We start from the raw sequence: 18,696 nt of genomic DNA, 5'->3' as shown, positions 1-18,696 counted from the left end.
GGGCTCAGCCTCCCCAGTAGCTGAGACTACAGAAATGTGCCACCACGCCTGGCTAATTTTTCTATTTTTTGTAAAGACAGGGTTTTGCCATGTTGCCCAGGCTGGTCTTGAGCTCCTGGCCTCAAGTGATCTGCTTGCTTCAGCTGCTTGGGATTGTAAGTGTGAGCAGCTGCACCTGGCGCCAGATGCACTTTTAAAAAATATTTTCAGTTTGCAGTTGGCTTAATCCACAAATGCAAATGCGGAGTGCTGACTGTGTATATAGTGTATTTTTCCTAGATGCACGAATTTGCATATACCGATATGCCATGAATAAAGTGGGACCATGGTGAAAAAGGAGCATTTGATAAGTATCCTGGAAAGAAGTCCCCAAATTTAAAGGAAAAACTTGTCAATAATTATTTATTTAATGTCTGTTGAGTGCTAACTAGGACAAAGCCTCACAGAACATTCACTTTTGTTTGGCCTCATCTAGAGAAGACTTGCCAGTCACATTATGTTTTCAGTTAAAGCAGTGTATTACTAAGGATAAGGATTATGGTCATTAAAATTTTTTATCGGTGTCTTGTCTGAATATAGAGTAAATGAAGAGTGCTTTGCACTGACTTGACATATATCAATTAACTCTTCCACAGATATCTTCACAGTCATCACTTCTTGGAGTTGGCTACCTTGCTTCTGTCAATTCCAGTAACAAGTGCTCACCCTGGTGTGCTGCAAGCCACAAAAGATGTTTTGAAGTTTCTTGCACAGTCACAGAAGGGTCTTCTTTTTTTTATGTCGGAATATGAAGCAACAAATTTATTGATCCGAGCTCTGTGTCACCTTTATGATCAAGATGAGGAGGAAGGTCTCCAATCTGATGGTGTTATTGATGATGCATTTGCCTTGTGGCTACAGGACTCAACACAGACATTGCAATGTATTACAGAACTGTTCAGCCATTTTCAGCGTTGTACAGCCAGTGAAGAAACTGACCATTCAGATCTCTTGGGAACCCTGCACAATCTTTATTTGATTACTTTTAATCCTGTAGGAAGATCAGCTGTTGGCCATGTTTTTAGTCTGGAGAAAAATCTCCAAAGTCTTATTACTCTAATGGAGTACTATTCCAAAGAAGCCTTAGGGTAATTTCCTACTTACTCCTTAAATTTTCTGTGATGTTAGAAAATCAGATTAACTAATGGTCTAGTTTCTTAAAAGAAAGTGTTGTTTTGAGAGGGAAAAAACTATAGTTCTGATGTAACACATAACTTGTTAATTAAAGGTTAGAGTGACAGAAATCTCTAAAATATAAGATGTGGCTATAAAGTAATACAATGGACTCTTTAGCACCTTCCTTCAGTTAACCCATGGTGTTAAAGATTGCAACTGTAGTACCCTCTGCTGTTTTATGTAGAGGGGAATTCTAAGGCACAGGAATATGTACCTTAAGGTATATATTCCTTTTATTCCTCTTACACTCTCTTGCTGGCTCCTGCCCTTGCATTCTAAACCATGCTCTGGATTCAGAATTGCTTTGACTAGGTGGGTAAATTGAGAATTATAATGGTTTGAAGAGCCTTCTTGGTAGGGCAGAGGGTTTTAGTGTATGAGAAGAGAGACGTGCCTTATTTCTGGTTCATGTCACACAAGGCAAATGGCATCCAGATAACTGCCCTCACGGTGAGGACTTGGTATATAATTCCTTGAGTGACGGATCTTTTGTGGGGTGCTTACAAAAAGCAAACAGCAATGACTTCCATGCCTAGCTATATCTTAACGGGTTTATAGTGGAATACTGAGTATTGAAGGCAGGTAATCATACTCCTTCCTATTTATCCAGATTGGACAAATATTTTGAAGGAGACTAATGAAGTATACTTCCTAATCTTTCATTGCTAATGAAGTATACTTGTTAATATTTCATTGTTTTTTGATCTTATTTCTTAATAGAATTTTACTTTCCATAGTGATATGTATGCTTTTTTATATACTTTTAAGTAATGGTTTCAGGTGCATTGGATATGAACTGTAAAATCTGATTTCTTGTCTTCAGACAGTCATGTTTTATTGTAAATTTCCTTGATCTCTTTAAAGTGAAGTAGAAGAAAATATTTTAAAAATTGTTCCTAAAAAATTGTTTTTGTATCCAAAACTTAAAAACCTTATTTTGTTTCAGTGATTCCAAATCTAAGAAGTCAGTAGCTTATAATTATGCATGTATACTTATTTTGGTGGTGGTTCAGTCTTCCAGTGATGTTCAAATGCTAGAACAACATGCAGCATCTCTCTTGAAGCTTTGTAAAGCAGATGAAAATAATGCTAAATTGCAAGGTATGGTATCTAAGTTATTTTAAGCATTTGTAATATGTGAAGGAACAAACCTTTGAATATCTGTAATTAGTCCTTCATCATGTTTTGATAATATACATAGTAATACTGTTTTTAACTTCCTGAAATTACTTTTTATGAAGATAGTTTTTAAAAACTAAAGGTTGATGAAATGTTTTAGTATATAAACAAAGTAGTTTTTACAACTACCTTTTCTGGAAAGTCATGAAAATTGGTGGTTTGTTGAAATTTCTAATCAAAATGGAAGAGGTAGTTTAAAGACAAACTCAAGGCCAGGTATGGTGGCTCATGCCTGTAATCCCAGGACTTTGGGAGGCCAAGGCAGGTGGATCACCTGAGGTCAGAAGTTCAAGACCAGTGTGGCCAACATGGTGAAACCCCATCTCTACTAAGAATACAAAAATTAGCTGGGCGTGGTGGCACACGCCTGTGGTTCCAGCTACTCGGGAGGCTGAGGCAAGAGAATTGCTTGAACCCGGGAGGCGGAGGTTGCGGTGAACCGAGATCGCACCACTGCACTCCAACCTGGGAAACAGAGCAAGACTCCATCTCAAAAAAAAAAAAAAAAAAAAGACTCAAAAGTTCAGTTTTTGGGTATAGTTTTCCTCTGTGTGTTTTGCTGTGTATGTATTTCTACATAAAACACAAACTGCAACTTAGAAATCTAATTGTGGAGTAACACATTTGTGCTATCCTCAGAAGTAAAGAATAGTAAATATGACTATTATTTTTTTAAGTATATAAATGTATATTGAATGACATTTATGGGAAACCTTATGTGGGCAGCCTTGAAAAGTTTAATACACCTAATTACAAGTTTTAAATTATTTTATTTTGGTTCCTCATTTTCTGACCTTATCAAGTAGAAAATTTGATAACATTGAGTAAATACTGTAAAAAAGGTTTAAAATAGCATGTGGCCTCTTCTTTTCTTTTTAATCCTAAATTTTACTTGTGATATCTCCAGTAAAAGTTGGATAGTAAACTCAACTTCCCATTCTGGGAATAGCTTTTTTCCCTGAAGAATGCATTTATAAAAGGAGGGCACACAGTGTCTTCAAAGGTATTATGAGTGCTTTAGTACTTTTTCAGGATGTTGGGTATTCTGGTATTTGTTTTATTATTATTTCTTATATCTTTGAGCAATATATTCTATATATAAGAAAGAGTTAATTTTAAAATGCATGGGGAAAATTGTGTACAGCTGTAATTCTTGTGGAGGAGTGTAGAACCAAGGAAAGACCTGGCTACTATTTTCTGTTTCCTATATGGCCTCTGGAACTGGTATTTCACTTTTTACATTAGAGTGCTTTTCTACAAACATTTTTGGTGATAGAATATAGGAGTTATGGCATAGCTTCTGGGAGAGTTTTGAGTTTGTTTGCAGTAAATGGTAGATTTTATTTGTGTTTATTCTATAAACAAAGTTTGCTGTCATTCTTTTGGGGTGATAGTAATTTTATAAGGGCAAATTTGGAAGTTGACAAAATTACAATTTCATGTTAGAGGAAAAGGCACTCAGCAAAATATCTCCCATTTGGTTTGATTCCTTTAGAAATTAATAAATTTTGTTTATACTTTTTTTTGGGTGGGTGTGAGAGGCAGTGGCAAACATAGGTGAATAAACACTATGTTACATTAATTTATAAGCAGTCTATTTTGTATATATATACATTTTTTTGAGACAGAGTCTTGCGCTGTCACCAGGCTGGAGTGCAGTGGCGTGATCTCGGCTCACTGCAACTTCCTCCTCCCAGGTTCAAGCGATTCTCCTGCCTCAGCGTCCCCAGTATCTGGGACCACAGGTGCGTGCTGCCACGCCCAGCTAATTTTTGTATTTTTAGTAGGAACTAAAGTAGGGATGGGGTTTCACCATGCTGGCCAGAATGATCTTGATCTCTTGATCCTGTGATCCACCTGCCTCAGCCTCCCAAAGTGCTGGGATTATAGGCGTGAGCCACCATGCCCGACCCTATTTTGTAATTTTTTAATGTTGTAAATTGTAAAAATTAATTTTAATTATATAGACTATTTAAGCATTTAAACATCTAAATTTGCAGAAATCAGATAACTAAGAGTAGGCACTTCTTTCATTTTAAAACTAAATTGTTTAAGCCGGGCGCGGTGGCTCACGCTTGTAATTCCAGCAGTTTGGGAGGCTGAGGTAGGTGGATCACTTGAACCCAGGAGTTTGAGACCAGTCTGGGCAACATGGTGAAACCCCATCTCTACAAAAAATACAAAAATTAGCCAGGTGTGGTGATGCACACCTGTAGGCCTAGCTACTTTGGAGGTTAAGGCAGGAGGATTGATTGCGTCCAAGAGGCTGAGACTGCAGTGAGCCATGATCACACTGCTGCACTTCAGCCAGGGCAACAGAATGAAAAACTTGTCTAAAGAATTAGATACAAGTTGTAATCGCAGCACTTTGGGAGGCCAAGGTGGGCGGATCGTGAGGTCAGAAGTTCGAGACTAGCGTGGCCAACATGGTGAATGAAACCCCATCTCTGCTAAAAATACAAAAATTAGCCGGGTGTGGTGGCAGGTGCCTGTAATCCCAGATACTCGGGAGGCTGAGGCAGGAAAATTGCTTGCAACCAGAAGGCAGAGGTTGCAGTGAGCCCAGATTGCGCCACTGCACTCCAGCCTGGGCAACAAGAGTGAAACTCTGTCTCAAAAAAAAAAAAAAAAGAAGAATTAAGTACAAGTCCATCCCTGTATGAAATTTAGATGATTGAAATCAACATGGACCTAATAATGTTTTTCTTTGGAAAAAATATTTCTTTGTTATAAAGCCTTCTATTTTTAAATATTATAAATTATTATTTTTCTTTTTAAGAACTTGGCAAGTGGCTTGAACCTCTGAAAAACCTTAGATTTGAAATTAACTGCATCCCAAACTTAATTGAGTATGTTAAGCAGGTAAGTGTAAAACTTAAAAGTGCTTTGACTTTTTGAAACTGTGTGGTAATATATGGTGATACTGCATTGACTCACTTGTGTAGATAATGTAGACATTGTTAAGTGTCCTTGATTGATTTATTAGACTTTGTAGATACAGATTGGTATATGCATATAGATGGATGTGTGATTATATGCATATGTGAATACACGTGCGCATAACCCTGTGTACTGTACTACTTTTCACTACTGGATTCTGTCCTATTTTTTCCCTCTGAAATGGAAATAGCATTGATGACATTTATAAGTGTTTTAAATGCTGTAGTCACATAACATATAACTGTTTCAGCTAAATGTTATTTCTCAAAAAGAATTTCACTCAAAATATTTACGTAAAAATTGATAGGGCCCATTCCAGATAATTGCAGTGGAGGCTGGTTCTCTTTGTTAATTTGGGATGGTTAAATCTGCAGTTGAGATAATTCATAACAGTTAAAATTCATAAAACTCATAATGCAGTTTTAAAATTTTACATTCAAAACTTTCATCTCTGTTCCTTAGTCGAGTCATCGTGTAGCATAGGAAGGAAAGTTAAAAGCACTCATATATGCATAAAAAGTTTCAAGTTAGAAGAGCAGAACGGATCTTGAATTCTCTCTCTCATTTAGCAGGTGAAATCTGTGCGTGAATGTGTGTGCACATGCATGCATGCACATGTGTGTTTGCGTGTGTGTATGAGAGAGAGAGTATGTAAGCCATCTTGGTTTTGGAATTGCAGTGTATGTTATTAAAATAATTTTTGTGTATTGTTTAATTTGTTGCTGTTGGGACCCACAGCAAAGTGTTGTTTGGGTTTATCTGCTTCAGATTTTTCTTTACTGATTTCTCTGTCTTTGTCTTCTTGTACTGCAACTCTCTCTCCTAAGAGTACTTTTACTTCCTGTGGTGCCGTCGTATTCTTCCATGTTCTTAATCTGAACCTCAAATGACATCTAGAACTTTTCATTACATTTTCTTTTATTCAGGAGAAGTACAATTAATATCCTGTAAATTTAGATGGTCATGTATTCTGGGTACTTGTGCATGGTTGAATGAGTATTAACAAGATGTTCAATAAATGGCAATGGTTTGAGTAAAACTGTTTAATCAGTAAGAAATTTAGATGTAGAAATGTGAATTACATGCTGTAGTTAAGAGTTGATTTTTATGTAAACCTTCATCCCATTAATTATGATTATTATAAGTGGCTCTCATCCCAACATGGACTATAAAAAGTTGATCCAAGACTGAAACTTCACTCTGTGTCTTCCTGCTGCTTTATGTAATTTGTGGAATTACAAGGAAAAGGATTAGAATAAAAGAAAAGCTAAATTGAGATAGTAACTTTTTTTTTTTTTTTTTTTTTTGGTCTAGACGCTACTATGAGCTAAGAGATAGTAATGTTTTTTGAATGTTATTTCTTCCAAGGTTTTTTTTTTTTTGAGATGATGTCTTGCTCTGTCACCCAGGCTGGAGTGCACTGGCTCAATCTCGGCTCACTGCAGCTTCCACCTTTCAGATTCAAGCAATTCTCCTGCCTCAGCCTCCCGAGTAGCTGGGATTACAGGCACGTGCTACCACGCCAGGCTAATTTTTGTATTTTTAGTAGAGACGAGGTTTCACCATGTTGTCCAGGCTGTTCTCAAACTCCCAACCTCAGGTGATCCACCCGTCTCAGCCTCCCAAAGTGCTGGGATTACAGGCATGAGCCACTACACCCAGCCCCAAGTTTTTAAACGATTGATAATGCTGTTCTGTGAAAGCTAAGAAAACTGAAACCTAACTATTTGTTACCTAGAAACATAGCATAGGTAGGTGCTAAGGACATCGGCAATTGTATTTGTTTTTCCTTTAACCTGTGCCCCACCTGGCTACAGTATGTTAGACTCCCTTGGTATCTGCATTTAAAAAAATGTATGCCATGTAGGCCAAAAACATTCCCTGCTGCTTCCTCACTTTTGAAGGAAGTTGAGTACTCAAAGGGCTTTTTATTTTTATTTTTTTAGAGACAAGGTTTCACTCTGTTGCCCAGGCTGGAGTGCAATGGCATGATCATGGTTTACTCTAGTCTTGACCTCCCAGGCTAAAGTGATCCCTTCCACCTCAGCCTGCTGAGTAGCTGGGACAATAGGCATGCACCACCACCCCTGGATGATTTTTTAATATTTTGTAGAGGCAGGGTCTCACTATGTTGCCCAGGCTGCTCTCGAACTCCTGGGCTCAAGCAATCCTTCCACCTCAACCTCTCAGAGTGCTGGGATTACAGGTGTGAGCCACTGCACTCAGCCTCCACAGGACTTTTTAAATATAGTTACTGCTTCATTTTTGGCAGAGAAGATGTATGAAAAGAGTATATAGAAAGTAGCCATTGTAAACTCTTAATACAGGGAGTTTCATACATTTCTTTATGTTATCTTTGTTCTAGTTGGTTCTTTTCAATGAACTTGTGCATTACAGTTTTTATTTACATAATATTGCATATAGTACAACATATGCCAGAGATCAAATAATCTTGATAAATTAATTTAACTCTAGGGCCTTATTCATGTTTTAAATTTACTTAATAAATATAAAATATTGTATGTTCTTAACTTGAAGCTCATATTTTTAAGTAATTCCTTGTCTGGAATTTTCTATTGATCTCATGGGTACTAAGAAATGTAATATTCTGTTCATTTTTATTTTTAAAGAATATTGATAACTTGATGACCCCAGAAGGAGTTGGCCTTACCACTGCCTTACGTGTTCTTTGTAATGTTGCATGCCCACCACCTCCTGTTGAAGGTAATGTGGCTACTGTATTTTAAAAACTATGATTCTTAAGCCTAGAATAAATATTGTTTATTAAATATTTAGTTTAATAATTATTAAACATCATTTAATAATGATAAATATTTTAATTAAATTTAATATAATCATTTATTATAAATGTAATAAAAATCATTTATCATAAATAATTAAATATTAAATATTTAGTTTAATAATAATTCTTAATCAGTTATTAACATATATGTAATTAGTTTTGTTTCTTTTCCTTATCCTATATAAAGGTCAACAGAAAGATCTGAAATGGAATCTTGCCGTTATTCAGCTTTTTTCTGCTGAAGGAATGGACACATTTATTCGAGTTCTGCAAAAATTGAACAGTATTCTGACTCAGCCTTGGAGGCTCCATGTCAACATGGGGACTACCCTTCACAGAGTTACTACTATTTCAATGGCTCGCTGTACACTCACTCTTCTTAAAACTATGTTAACAGAACTCCTGAGAGGTGGATCCTTTGAGTTTAAGGACATGCGTGTTCCTTCAGCGCTTGTTACTTTACATATGCTCCTGTGCTCTATCCCTCTCTCAGGTCGTTTGGATAGTGATGAACAGAAAATTCAGAATGATATCATTGATATTTTACTGACTTTTACACAAGGAGTTAATGAAAAACTCACAATCTCAGAAGAGACTCTGGCCAATAATACTTGGTCTTTAATGTTAAAAGAAGTTCTTTCTTCAATCTTGAAGGTTCCTGAAGGATTTTTTTCTGGACTCATACTCCTTTCAGAGCTGCTGCCTCTTCCATTGCCCATGCAAACAACTCAGGTATCACTTCCATATAACATGCATCTTATAAATGACTGCAGTAACACTTTTTAAAAAGCCAGTGATTTTGTTAAAAAACAAAAACCCTCATCTCCCTTCCTCCCAAAAAGACATAAAATAACCGGATGAGGGGGAGATAAAACTGAAACAAGTTGGTCATTGAGGAAATATGGGGGTAACATTTTAAATAAATTTTTGTTAAAGTGAGTTTTATTATGCTGTTATGTATGTTTGTACTTACATATTTCTGTTATTTTACATCTTTTTCCTCCTCGTTACCATGTGTTAGAATTTGCCAGTAACTAGGTTGCTTCACCAATGGACTCTACTCAACTAACTGCTAACCTGAGAACAATAAGATTTTTTAGACTCATTGAATTCAAGCAAATGTTTAACTGTATGATAGAAAATTAAATGTTTTCAGCATGCAGTAAAAATGTTCTTTTCGTAACATTTCTTCCTGAACAGTTTTTGTGACTATAAATAAGTATTTAAAAATCTACGTACACACACATTATACTTTTTTAACAGGTTATTGAGCCACATGATATATCAGTGGCACTCAACACCCGAAAATTGTGGAGCATGCACCTTCATGTTCAAGCAAAGTTGCTCCAAGAAATAGTTCGCTCTTTCTCTGGCACAACCTGCCAGCCCATTCAACATATGTTACGGCGTATTTGTGTTCAATTGTGTGACCTTGCCTCACCAACTGCACTTCTGATTATGAGAACTGTGTTGGATTTGATTGTAGAAGACTTGCAAAGGTATTTTCATTTTGCATAAAAAATTTTTTCCTCAAGTTATTTTTGACACATATATTTTTTCCCTTACAATTTGGAAACTAGGGTTTGTAATGTCCAGGTAACATATATACATGTAAATATACACGTATACCTACATGTGCACACATATGTATATATGAATACTTACAGACTTTTAAAATGAGAAAGCTTTATGTCATCATTTCATGTGCAAGATATCTTGAAGGTCTTGATTTGGGGTTTTCAAATGGTGAATCCTAAAGAAGTATTCTGATTTAAGAAAATGTATTATTGGAAACCTGAATTTATAAAATTTTTGCAGTCATTGTAAAATTCCAGAGGATTTGTCATTATACGCAAGGAATTAAATGTTTTATGCAAAATTTGTGTAAGTTGATGTGTAATGAGAAATAAATATTAGTTAATGCCTTAAGATCAAGAACTTTGTTTACTAAATGTATTGATTTTATTTCAGCACTTCAGAAGATAAAGAAAAACAGTATACTAGCCAAACCACCAGGTTGCTTGCTCTTCTTGATGCTCTGGCTTCAAACAAAGCTTGTAAATTAGCTATTTTGCATCTAATTAATGGAACTATTAAAGGTGATGAAAGATACGCAGAGATATTCCAGGATCTTTTAGCTTTGGTGCGGTCTCCTGGAGACAGTGTTATTCGCCAACAGTGTGTTGAATATGTCACATCCATTTTGCAGTCTCTCTGTGATCAGGTATTTATAGTTATTTTATAAAGTTTCTCTGTGTGTGTCTGTGTGTGTGTGTGTGTGTGTGTGTGTGTGTGTGTGTGTGTGTGTATGTGTATTTAAGCATCTTGATGTAAATTTTGGCTGTGAATGAACAGCTCTCATCTGTTTTATTATTCCTGCTACTGTTCATGGGTTTCTCTGAAGAGCTTTTTTCTTTCCTTTATAAATTCATAACCTTGGGTAATTGCTTTATGTGCCACTGTTTTGGTATTTTTTAGGGTCTAATTCATTTTCCTTCCAATTACGTTACACAAGTCATTCTTTTTTTTTTTTTTTTTTTTTTTGAGACGGAGTCTGGCTCTGTCGCCCAGGCTGGAGTGCAGTGGCCGGATCTCAGCTCACTGCAAGCTCCGCCTCCCGGGTTTACGCCATTCTCCTTCCTCAGCCTCCCGAGTAGCTGGGACTACAGGCGCCCACCACCTCGCCTGGCTAGTTTTCTGTATTTTTTTTTTAGTAGAGACGGGGTTTCACCGTATTAGCCAGGATGGTCTTGATCTCCTGACCTCGTGATCCACCCGTTTCGGGCTCCCAAAGTGCTGGGATTACAGGCTTGAGCCACCGCACCCGGCCCATTCTTTTTTTTTGAGATGGAGTCTCATTCTGTCGCCCAGGCTGGAGTGCAATGGCGCGATCTCAGCTCACTGCAGCCTCTGCCCCTCCAGGTTCAAGTGATTCTCCTGCCTTAGCCTCCTGAGTAGCTGGGATTACTAGCACATACCACCATGCCTGGCGAATTTTTGTGTTTTTAGTAGAGACAGGGTTTCACCATGTTTGTCGGGCTGGTCTTGAACTCCTGATCTCAGGTGATCCATCTGCCTCAGCCTCCCAAAGTGCTGGTATTATAGACGAGAGCCACCATGCCTGGCTACGCCAAGTCATTCTTAAATTTCATAGCTTGATTGAATTAGTATGTTCTCTTGTTAGGGCAACCTTTGAAGGCTACTACACTTTTAGTGTGTTTCAGACTACTTTGCTTATAGATGTTGGCTAACAGTAGTACTATTTTTTCCTGTTGTCTATATTATTGACTTCCAGTTTATAGTTTCATGGGTTAATGAGAATTGTTTTAACTTTTAAAGCCCATTATGATTGAGATCTTTGGAGATTTCTATGCCTGATGTCATTTTAGCTTGTCAGAATGCTCTTGCTAAGTGGTCATCAAATGTGATTTTTTATTTCAGGCAGAATAGAGTCCCATGTTGGAAGACTATTTTTCTACCTTAACAGATACTCAGTTTGGTTACCTTTAAGACCCAGGTCGGCCGGGCGCGGTGGCTCAAGCCTGTAATCCCAGCACTTTGGGAGGCCGAGGCAGGCGGATCACAAGGTCAGGAGATCGAGACCATCCTGGCTAACACGGTGAAACCCCGTCTCTACTAAAAAATACAAAAAACTAGCTGGGCGAGGTGGCGGGCACCTGTAGTCCCAGCTACTAGGGAGGCTGAGGCAGGAGAATGGCGTGAACCCGGGAGGCGGAGCTTGCAGTGAGCTGAGATCTGGCCAGTGCACTCCAGCTTGGGTGACAGAGCGAGACTCCGTATCAAAAAAAAAAACAAAAAAAAGACCCAGGTCAAGAAAGAACTTTTTTTTTTTTTGTATGACTTGTTTTCACAAAGAAGGGGACCTGGTAGAAAGGGTATTCTAAGTGCTTGTACCTCAAAGTGTCCACTTGATTGGTATTTCTTATGTAATCCGCTTTGGGTTGCATGACTACATTGAATAGTGCTGTGGCATCCTAGCTGCCTTGGTCACACGAATCTCATTGATGGCCTCACTTTGCCATGTTTTCCTTCTGATTCAAGCCTTGTTTTATAGTTTTAAGCCAAGTTGAATGTGAGTTTGCAGTATGTTGAAGTAATTAAAGATGATAAAACATAATCCAAAATGCTCTTGTAAAATTCAGTTTACTTCTGGCTGGGCATGGTGGCTCACGCCTGTACTGTAGTCCCAGCACTTTGGGAGGCCGAGGTGGGTGGATCATGAGGTCAGGAGTTTGAGACCAGCCTGGCCAATATGGTGAAACCCCATCTCTACTACAAAAAAACTAGCTGGGCGTGGTGGCGCGCATCTGTAGTCCCAGCTTGAACCCAGGAGGCGGAGGTTGCAATGAGCCAAGATTGCGCCACTGCACTCCTGGGCAATAGAGGGAGACTTCGTCTCAAAAAAAAATTCAGTTTACTTCTTTTTTTTTTTTTTGAGACGGAGTCTCGCTGTGTCGCCCAGGCTGGAGTGCAGTGGCCGGATCTCAGCTCACTGCAAGCTCCGCCTCCCGGGTTTACGCCATTCTCCTGCCTCAGCCTCTTGAGTAGCTGGGACTACAGGCGCCTGCCAGCTCGCCCGGCTAGTTTTTTGTATTTTTTTAGTAGAGACAGGGTTTCACCGTGTTAGCCAGCATGGTCTCGATCTCCTGACCTCTTGATCCGCCCGTCTCGGCCTCCCAAAATGCTGGGATTACAGGCTTGAGGCACCGCGCCCGGCAAAAATTCAGTTTACTTCTATAAAGAGTAGTGAGAGTTTTTAGAGTTATCATTAGCTAAACTTGCTTAGCATTGGAAAACTTGAATTTAGAAGTATATACATATATATAAAAAGTAGAGGGAACTATTTGATTGAAAGATTGTGGTTAAATGTTCATCTCCTCTATCCATCCAACTTTCTGATATTTTAAATTGTAGGGGGCTTTTTTTGTTTTTTTGTTTGCTTGTTTTTGAGATGGAGTCTGGTTCTGTTGCCCAGACTGGAGTGCAGTGGCACGATCTTGGCTCAGTGCAACCTCCGTCTCCTGGGTTCAAGTGATTCTCCTGCCTCAGCTCCCCAGTAGCTGGGATTGCATGCATGCGCCACCATGCTTGGCTAATTTTTGTATTTTTGTTAGAGAAGGGTGTTTCACCATGTTGGCCAGGCTTGTCTTGAACTCCTTGCCTCAAGTAATCCACTTGCCTTGGCCTCCAAAAGTACGGGGATTACAGGTGTGAACCACTGTGCCGAGCCTTAAATTGCAGTATTAATATATACTAAACTTTATTTCTGGCCAGGTGTGGTAGCTCATGCCTGTAATCTTAGCACTTAGGGAGGCTGAGGCGGGTGAATCACCTGAGGTCGGGAGTTCGAGACCAGCCTGACCAACATGGAGAAACCCTGTCTCTACTAAAAATACAAAATTAGCTGGATGTGGCGCCGCATGGCCGAGGCTGAGGCAGGAGAATTGCCTGAACCTTGGAGGCAGAGGTTGCGGTGAGCCGAGATTGTGCCATTGCACTCCAGCCTGGGCAACAGAGTGAAACTCCGTCTCAAAAAAGAAAGCTTTATTTCTCTGAAAAGTTTCTTTATAAACCAAAAAAGATACAAATGAATAAATAATACAGTATGTTAATTATTTTAGTACAAAATACTTTTTACCTTTAACCTTTTGAAAACAGAAACTGTATTTACTGCAATACCGAAAGAAAAAAAATTTTTAAAGATGTTGTTTAAAAGTAAATCAGAATATTTAAATATTTATTCCTTTAGGTGTATATCCTTGTATTAACTTTTTTAAAAGGGAAAAGTAATTTCATTATTCTTAATGTGTTTAAGTATATGTTTGGGATGGAACAGTAGCAACAATATTTTAATGAGATAGTTATTGAATATTAATTGCTATGTATTTCTCAGAAGTGCTAAGTGATGGTGATAATCATTTAAAAAATTGACCTTTTCCCCCTGCTCCCCACAGGACATTGCACTTATTTTACCAAGCTCTTCTGAAGGTTCTATTTCTGAACTGGAGCAGCTCTCCAACTCTCTACCAAATAAAGAGTTGATGGCCTCCATCTGTGACTGTCTGTTGGCTACACTGGCTAACTCTGAGAGCAGTTACAACTGTTTACTGACGTGTGTCAGAACAATGATGTTTCTTGCAGAGCATGATTATGGATTATTTCATTTAAAAAGGTAATGATTTATCTAATTTAATATACTCTCAGATTTAATTTTTTCATTCTGTCACTGCCCACCCACCCCACATTAATTCATACCTATTGTAGAAAGTTGAAGAAATGATTTGTTTCATGGGAGAAATTTTGTGTGTATGGAAAATATTAATTAGCAATGAAAGGTCATGCTAATAATAGAATCTTTTATTAAAGATAATAAAATGAATAGATACACAAATGACTGTGGGCATGGTACGGTATTTGGAAGGAAATCTCACTGTTCCAGGGATGGTAATTCATGCCTTAAGGTCTTTGTTTCGTTGTTGTATCCTCAGAGGTGATGGATGCTAGAGGGATTTTATAGACCTTAAAGCTAAAATGCAGATTCTGTGTACAGTTCCTCAGTATCCATGGGGAATTGGATACCAAAATCTATAGATGCTCAAGTCGCTTATATAAAACGGTACAGTATTTCTCTTATATACTTGAAATCACCTTAGGTTACTTATAATACCGTGTGAATGTTATGTAAATAATTGTTTTGCTGTATCTTAAAATTTGTATTATTTTTTATTCATATTGTTATTTATTTATTTATAATATTTTCATTCCATGGTTGGTGGAATCTGTGGATGCAGAATCCATGGGTATGGAGAGCTGACCATATTTTGTTTTCTAGAGGAGTGGCTGGGACAAAGTTAATCTGAAATTATATAAATAGCTGAGCATGGTGGCTCATATCTATAATTTCAGCACTTCAAGAGACTGAGGTGGGAGGATCGCTTGAGCCTGGTAGTTCGAGACTAGCCTGGGCAACATAGGGAGACCTATCTCTGTAAAAAAAATTTACAAAATTAGTTGGGCATGGTGGCACACACCTGTAGTCTCAACTACTTCGGAAGCTGAGGTGGGAAGATTGCTTGAGCCTGGGAGGTCAAGGCTGCAGTGATCATGCCACTGCATTCTAGTTGGGGCAACAGAGCGAGACCTTGTCTCAAAAAAAAAGAAAAAGAAAAAGAAATGATACAAACCTCAGACTGCTCACTGTCAGGTATAATTTCAACTCTACTCTAATTTTTCTGTCCATGCCCTAATGTTTTTCTTTGCTAGGAGAAGGAAGAGGGAAGATACCCGGCTAGTACTTAGATTTATTAAACTACATGGGATTATGAGATAGTAAGGATGAGGAAACATACTTTTGCCTCTTTCTCATTAATTCTTGCAGCACTGATTGAAAACTTACATTGCAGGTACTGTGTTTGGTGCTGGCTCTTCCTTTCTCCAGCTCCTTGTCCTGACATACCTGTGTCTTCTGTATTTGCTCTCAGTCGATGGCACCTGCTTCACATCCATTCCTCATGCTCTGTCCCCATCCAGTCTCTCAACAAAGCCTTTAACCTTTTTCCTATTGCCTAGATATTTACTCCATGTCCTTTGAAACTCACCTCACACACTGCACTTCCACAAAAGCCAAAAAGCTTTCCTAGTTGGGTTAGGTACTCCCACAAATATTCTTCGTATACCTGTGCTATTGTATTATCTATGATTTTGTTGGGTTTCCTAGACTTAATGTTTCTAGTTCTTTTTTCTTATCTGTAACCTTGTCCTAAGTCCTCTTAACCTATTTCCCTTTTAACCTTTATCTCTCTGCTAAGCTCCAAGTAACCCATTAATCTACTTGATATTTCTACTTGACTGTCTAATGGCATCTCATTAAGTCCTGTGGATTATTTCTCCAAAATACATCCTGAATCTGATCCCTCTTCTCCACCTCTGTAGCTATTACCTTTATCCAGGCCACTATCATTTCTAGCATAGCCCATTGCAATAGCCTCCTAGTTGGTATCCTTGCTTCCACCATTTGGCTTTCTAAAATTCATTCTCTCAGAAGCCAGAGTAATCTTTTAAAACTTAAAACAGGATTTCTGCTGAAATCCTTCTAATGGTTTCCTATTGTACCTCAATTAAAATGCAAACTCTCTATAATGATCTGTAAGGCTTTATAAAGTCTGGCCCTGAGTCATCTTATAGCCCTTTTATCCTCACTTTTTGTTCCCTTGTCAGGCTTATTCCTATCTCCAGGCTTGTTTGTTTTGTCCTAAAATGTTTTTCCCCTAGATTCTTTGATGACTTATTTTATCAGTTCATTCTGGTATCTGTGTGAATATATTTCCTGTCTAAATAGCCTGCCCTTTGTGTCCCTGCTCATATTTTCCACTGCATTATATGGATTTATACATCACATTATATGGATTCATTTCTTATTTGCTTGTCTCCCTCACTAGAATATAAGCTACATTGACCACACTCCCCAGCACCTAGAAACCTGGTACCTAGTAGGCACTATGAAGGAATGAAAATACACACTAGATTCGTCTAGTCCACAGACATTTATTGAATGCCTTCTTTGGACCAGGCACTGATTTTAGGTACTGGGAATTCAGTTAAAAAAAAAAAAAAAATCCATGCCTTCTTCGTGCTTTCACTCTACTGTGGGTTGACAGACAATAAATAAGTAAATAAAATACATAGTATGTTACAGAAAAAACATAGAATATGGAAGAAGGATAGTAAGGGTCAGAGGTGAGGATGGCAATTGCCATTTGAAATATGGAAACTTGATCAGAGAGCTTCTTGCACTTGCTAAAAAGGTGACCCTTGAACAAAGATGAAGACCTGAAAGAGGTGAGGAACAAAACATGCTAATATCCTGGAGAGAACAATTGCAAAAAGCGTGCCTTATATGTCTGAGAAACAATTTAAAACAATAAATGTGTTAATTTATATATGTTTTTGAGAAAATGAATTCATACTAATACTTGGGTTTTTTTGTCTGTTTGTTTGTTTGTTTTGAGATAGGTTCTAATGCTGTTGCCTAGGCTGGAGTGTAGTGGCGTGATCTGGGCTCACTACAGCCTCCCTCCGCTTCCCGGGCTCAAGCACTTCTCCTGATCCTCCTTCATTTGCATGAAAAAGACATTTCATGCAAGTTAAAAAAGTTAAAAAAAGACAAAGAAGGGTATTATATAATAATAGAAGGCCTTGTCCAATGGGAAAATAATACAATCCTAAACATATATGCACCTAACACTGTGCTTTGAAATTTATAAAACAATTAATAATAGATCTAAGAAATAAGATAGGCCGGGCACGGTGGCTCAAGCCTGTAATCCCAGCACTTTGGGAGGCCGAGACGGGCGGATCACGAGGTCAGGAGATCGAGACCATCCTGGCTAACACGGTGAAACCCTGTCTCTACTAAAAAATACAAAAAATTAGCCGGGTGAGGTGGTGGTCACCTGTAGTCCCAGCTACTCGGGAGGCTGAGGCAGGAGAATGGCGTGAACCCAGGAGGCGGAGCTTGCAGTGAGCTGAGATCCGGCCACAGCACTCTAGCCTGGGCAGCAGAGCGAGACTCCGTCTCAAAAAAAAAAAAAAAAAAAAAAAAGAAATAAGATAGACAGCAACACAGTAATAGTGGAGGGACCTTAATACTCCACTGAAAGCATTAGAGAAGTCATCAAGACAGAAAGTCAGCAAAGAAACAATAGATTTGAATTATACCTGGAGCAAATGGACTTAACAGATAGATACAGAACATTCCATCCAAAAACCACAGAATATACATTCTACTGAATAGTGTGTGGAAATTTTATGCACTACCTCAGCCTTCCAAGTACTACTACAGGCACAAGCCACCATGCCTGGCTAATTTTTGTATTTTTTGTAGAGCTAGGGTTTCAACTGGTGCCCAGGCTGGTCTTGAACTCCTGGGCTCAAGTGATCCACCTGTCTCTGCCTTCCAAAGTGCTGGGATTATAGGCGTGAGCCACCACACCTGGCCCATACTAATACTTTGATCCAGTACCAGAAGTGAATTCTAGCATTTTCCCTTTCTTGATTATTTTATTCTCTAACAGTGAGAAATTCAGCTCTCATTATCTATATTTGCTTATTTGTTTAGCCCTAGTTTACAAATGAAGGAGCAGTCTCAGACTCATCACTAAACCATACTCCTGTGGGAAACAAATTGAGCAACAGGAGTACAGTGTTTGTATACGGTTCTTTTTGTCTATAACCTTTGTATATCCAGTCAAAAAGTTGTTTTTCAAAGCTATTTATGTCAGCTTCTTTCTTTGCTGTCTCCTTCAGTTTGTTAGTTATATGGCTCATTTGTAATACAGTTGGATTCATTGGTCATAGTCTGCAGTCTTTTTTTTTTTTTTTTGAGATGGAGTCTTGCACTGTCACCTGGGCTGGAGTGCAATGGTGCCATCTCGACTCACTGCAACCTCCGCCTCCCATGTCCAAGTGATTCTCCTGCCTCAGCCTCCTGAGTAGCTGGGATTACAGGTGCCCGCCACCACACCCAGCTAATTTTTTGT

The 18,696-nt window shown here is 38.4% G+C and overlaps 1 protein-coding gene across 2 annotated transcripts in view; it reads left to right on the top strand.

Moving 5' to 3' along the window:
• Positions 1 to 18,696, top strand: part of VIRMA (vir like m6A methyltransferase associated) — a 67,316-nt gene that overhangs the window by 34,905 nt on the left and 13,715 nt on the right. For both annotated transcript variants that reach the window (XM_030937657.1, XM_010358614.2), the window contains 8 exons: positions 636 to 1,127; positions 2,162 to 2,316; positions 5,174 to 5,256; positions 7,965 to 8,058; positions 8,325 to 8,869; positions 9,401 to 9,636; positions 10,109 to 10,361; positions 14,113 to 14,330. In XM_030937657.1, coding sequence (XP_030793517.1) covers positions 636 to 1,127; positions 2,162 to 2,316; positions 5,174 to 5,256; positions 7,965 to 8,058; positions 8,325 to 8,869; positions 9,401 to 9,636; positions 10,109 to 10,361; positions 14,113 to 14,330 — 2,076 coding nt within the window. The remainder of the gene's footprint in view (positions 1 to 635; positions 1,128 to 2,161; positions 2,317 to 5,173; positions 5,257 to 7,964; positions 8,059 to 8,324; positions 8,870 to 9,400; positions 9,637 to 10,108; positions 10,362 to 14,112; positions 14,331 to 18,696) is intronic.

The sequence above is a fragment of the Rhinopithecus roxellana genome, chromosome 9 (genome assembly GCF_007565055.1).
Source record: "Rhinopithecus roxellana isolate Shanxi Qingling chromosome 9, ASM756505v1, whole genome shotgun sequence".
Classification (NCBI taxonomy): domain Eukaryota; kingdom Metazoa; phylum Chordata; class Mammalia; order Primates; family Cercopithecidae; genus Rhinopithecus; species Rhinopithecus roxellana.
The sequence above is the reverse complement of the archived record's forward strand: the minus strand, read 5'-3'. Positions and strand labels throughout refer to the sequence as shown.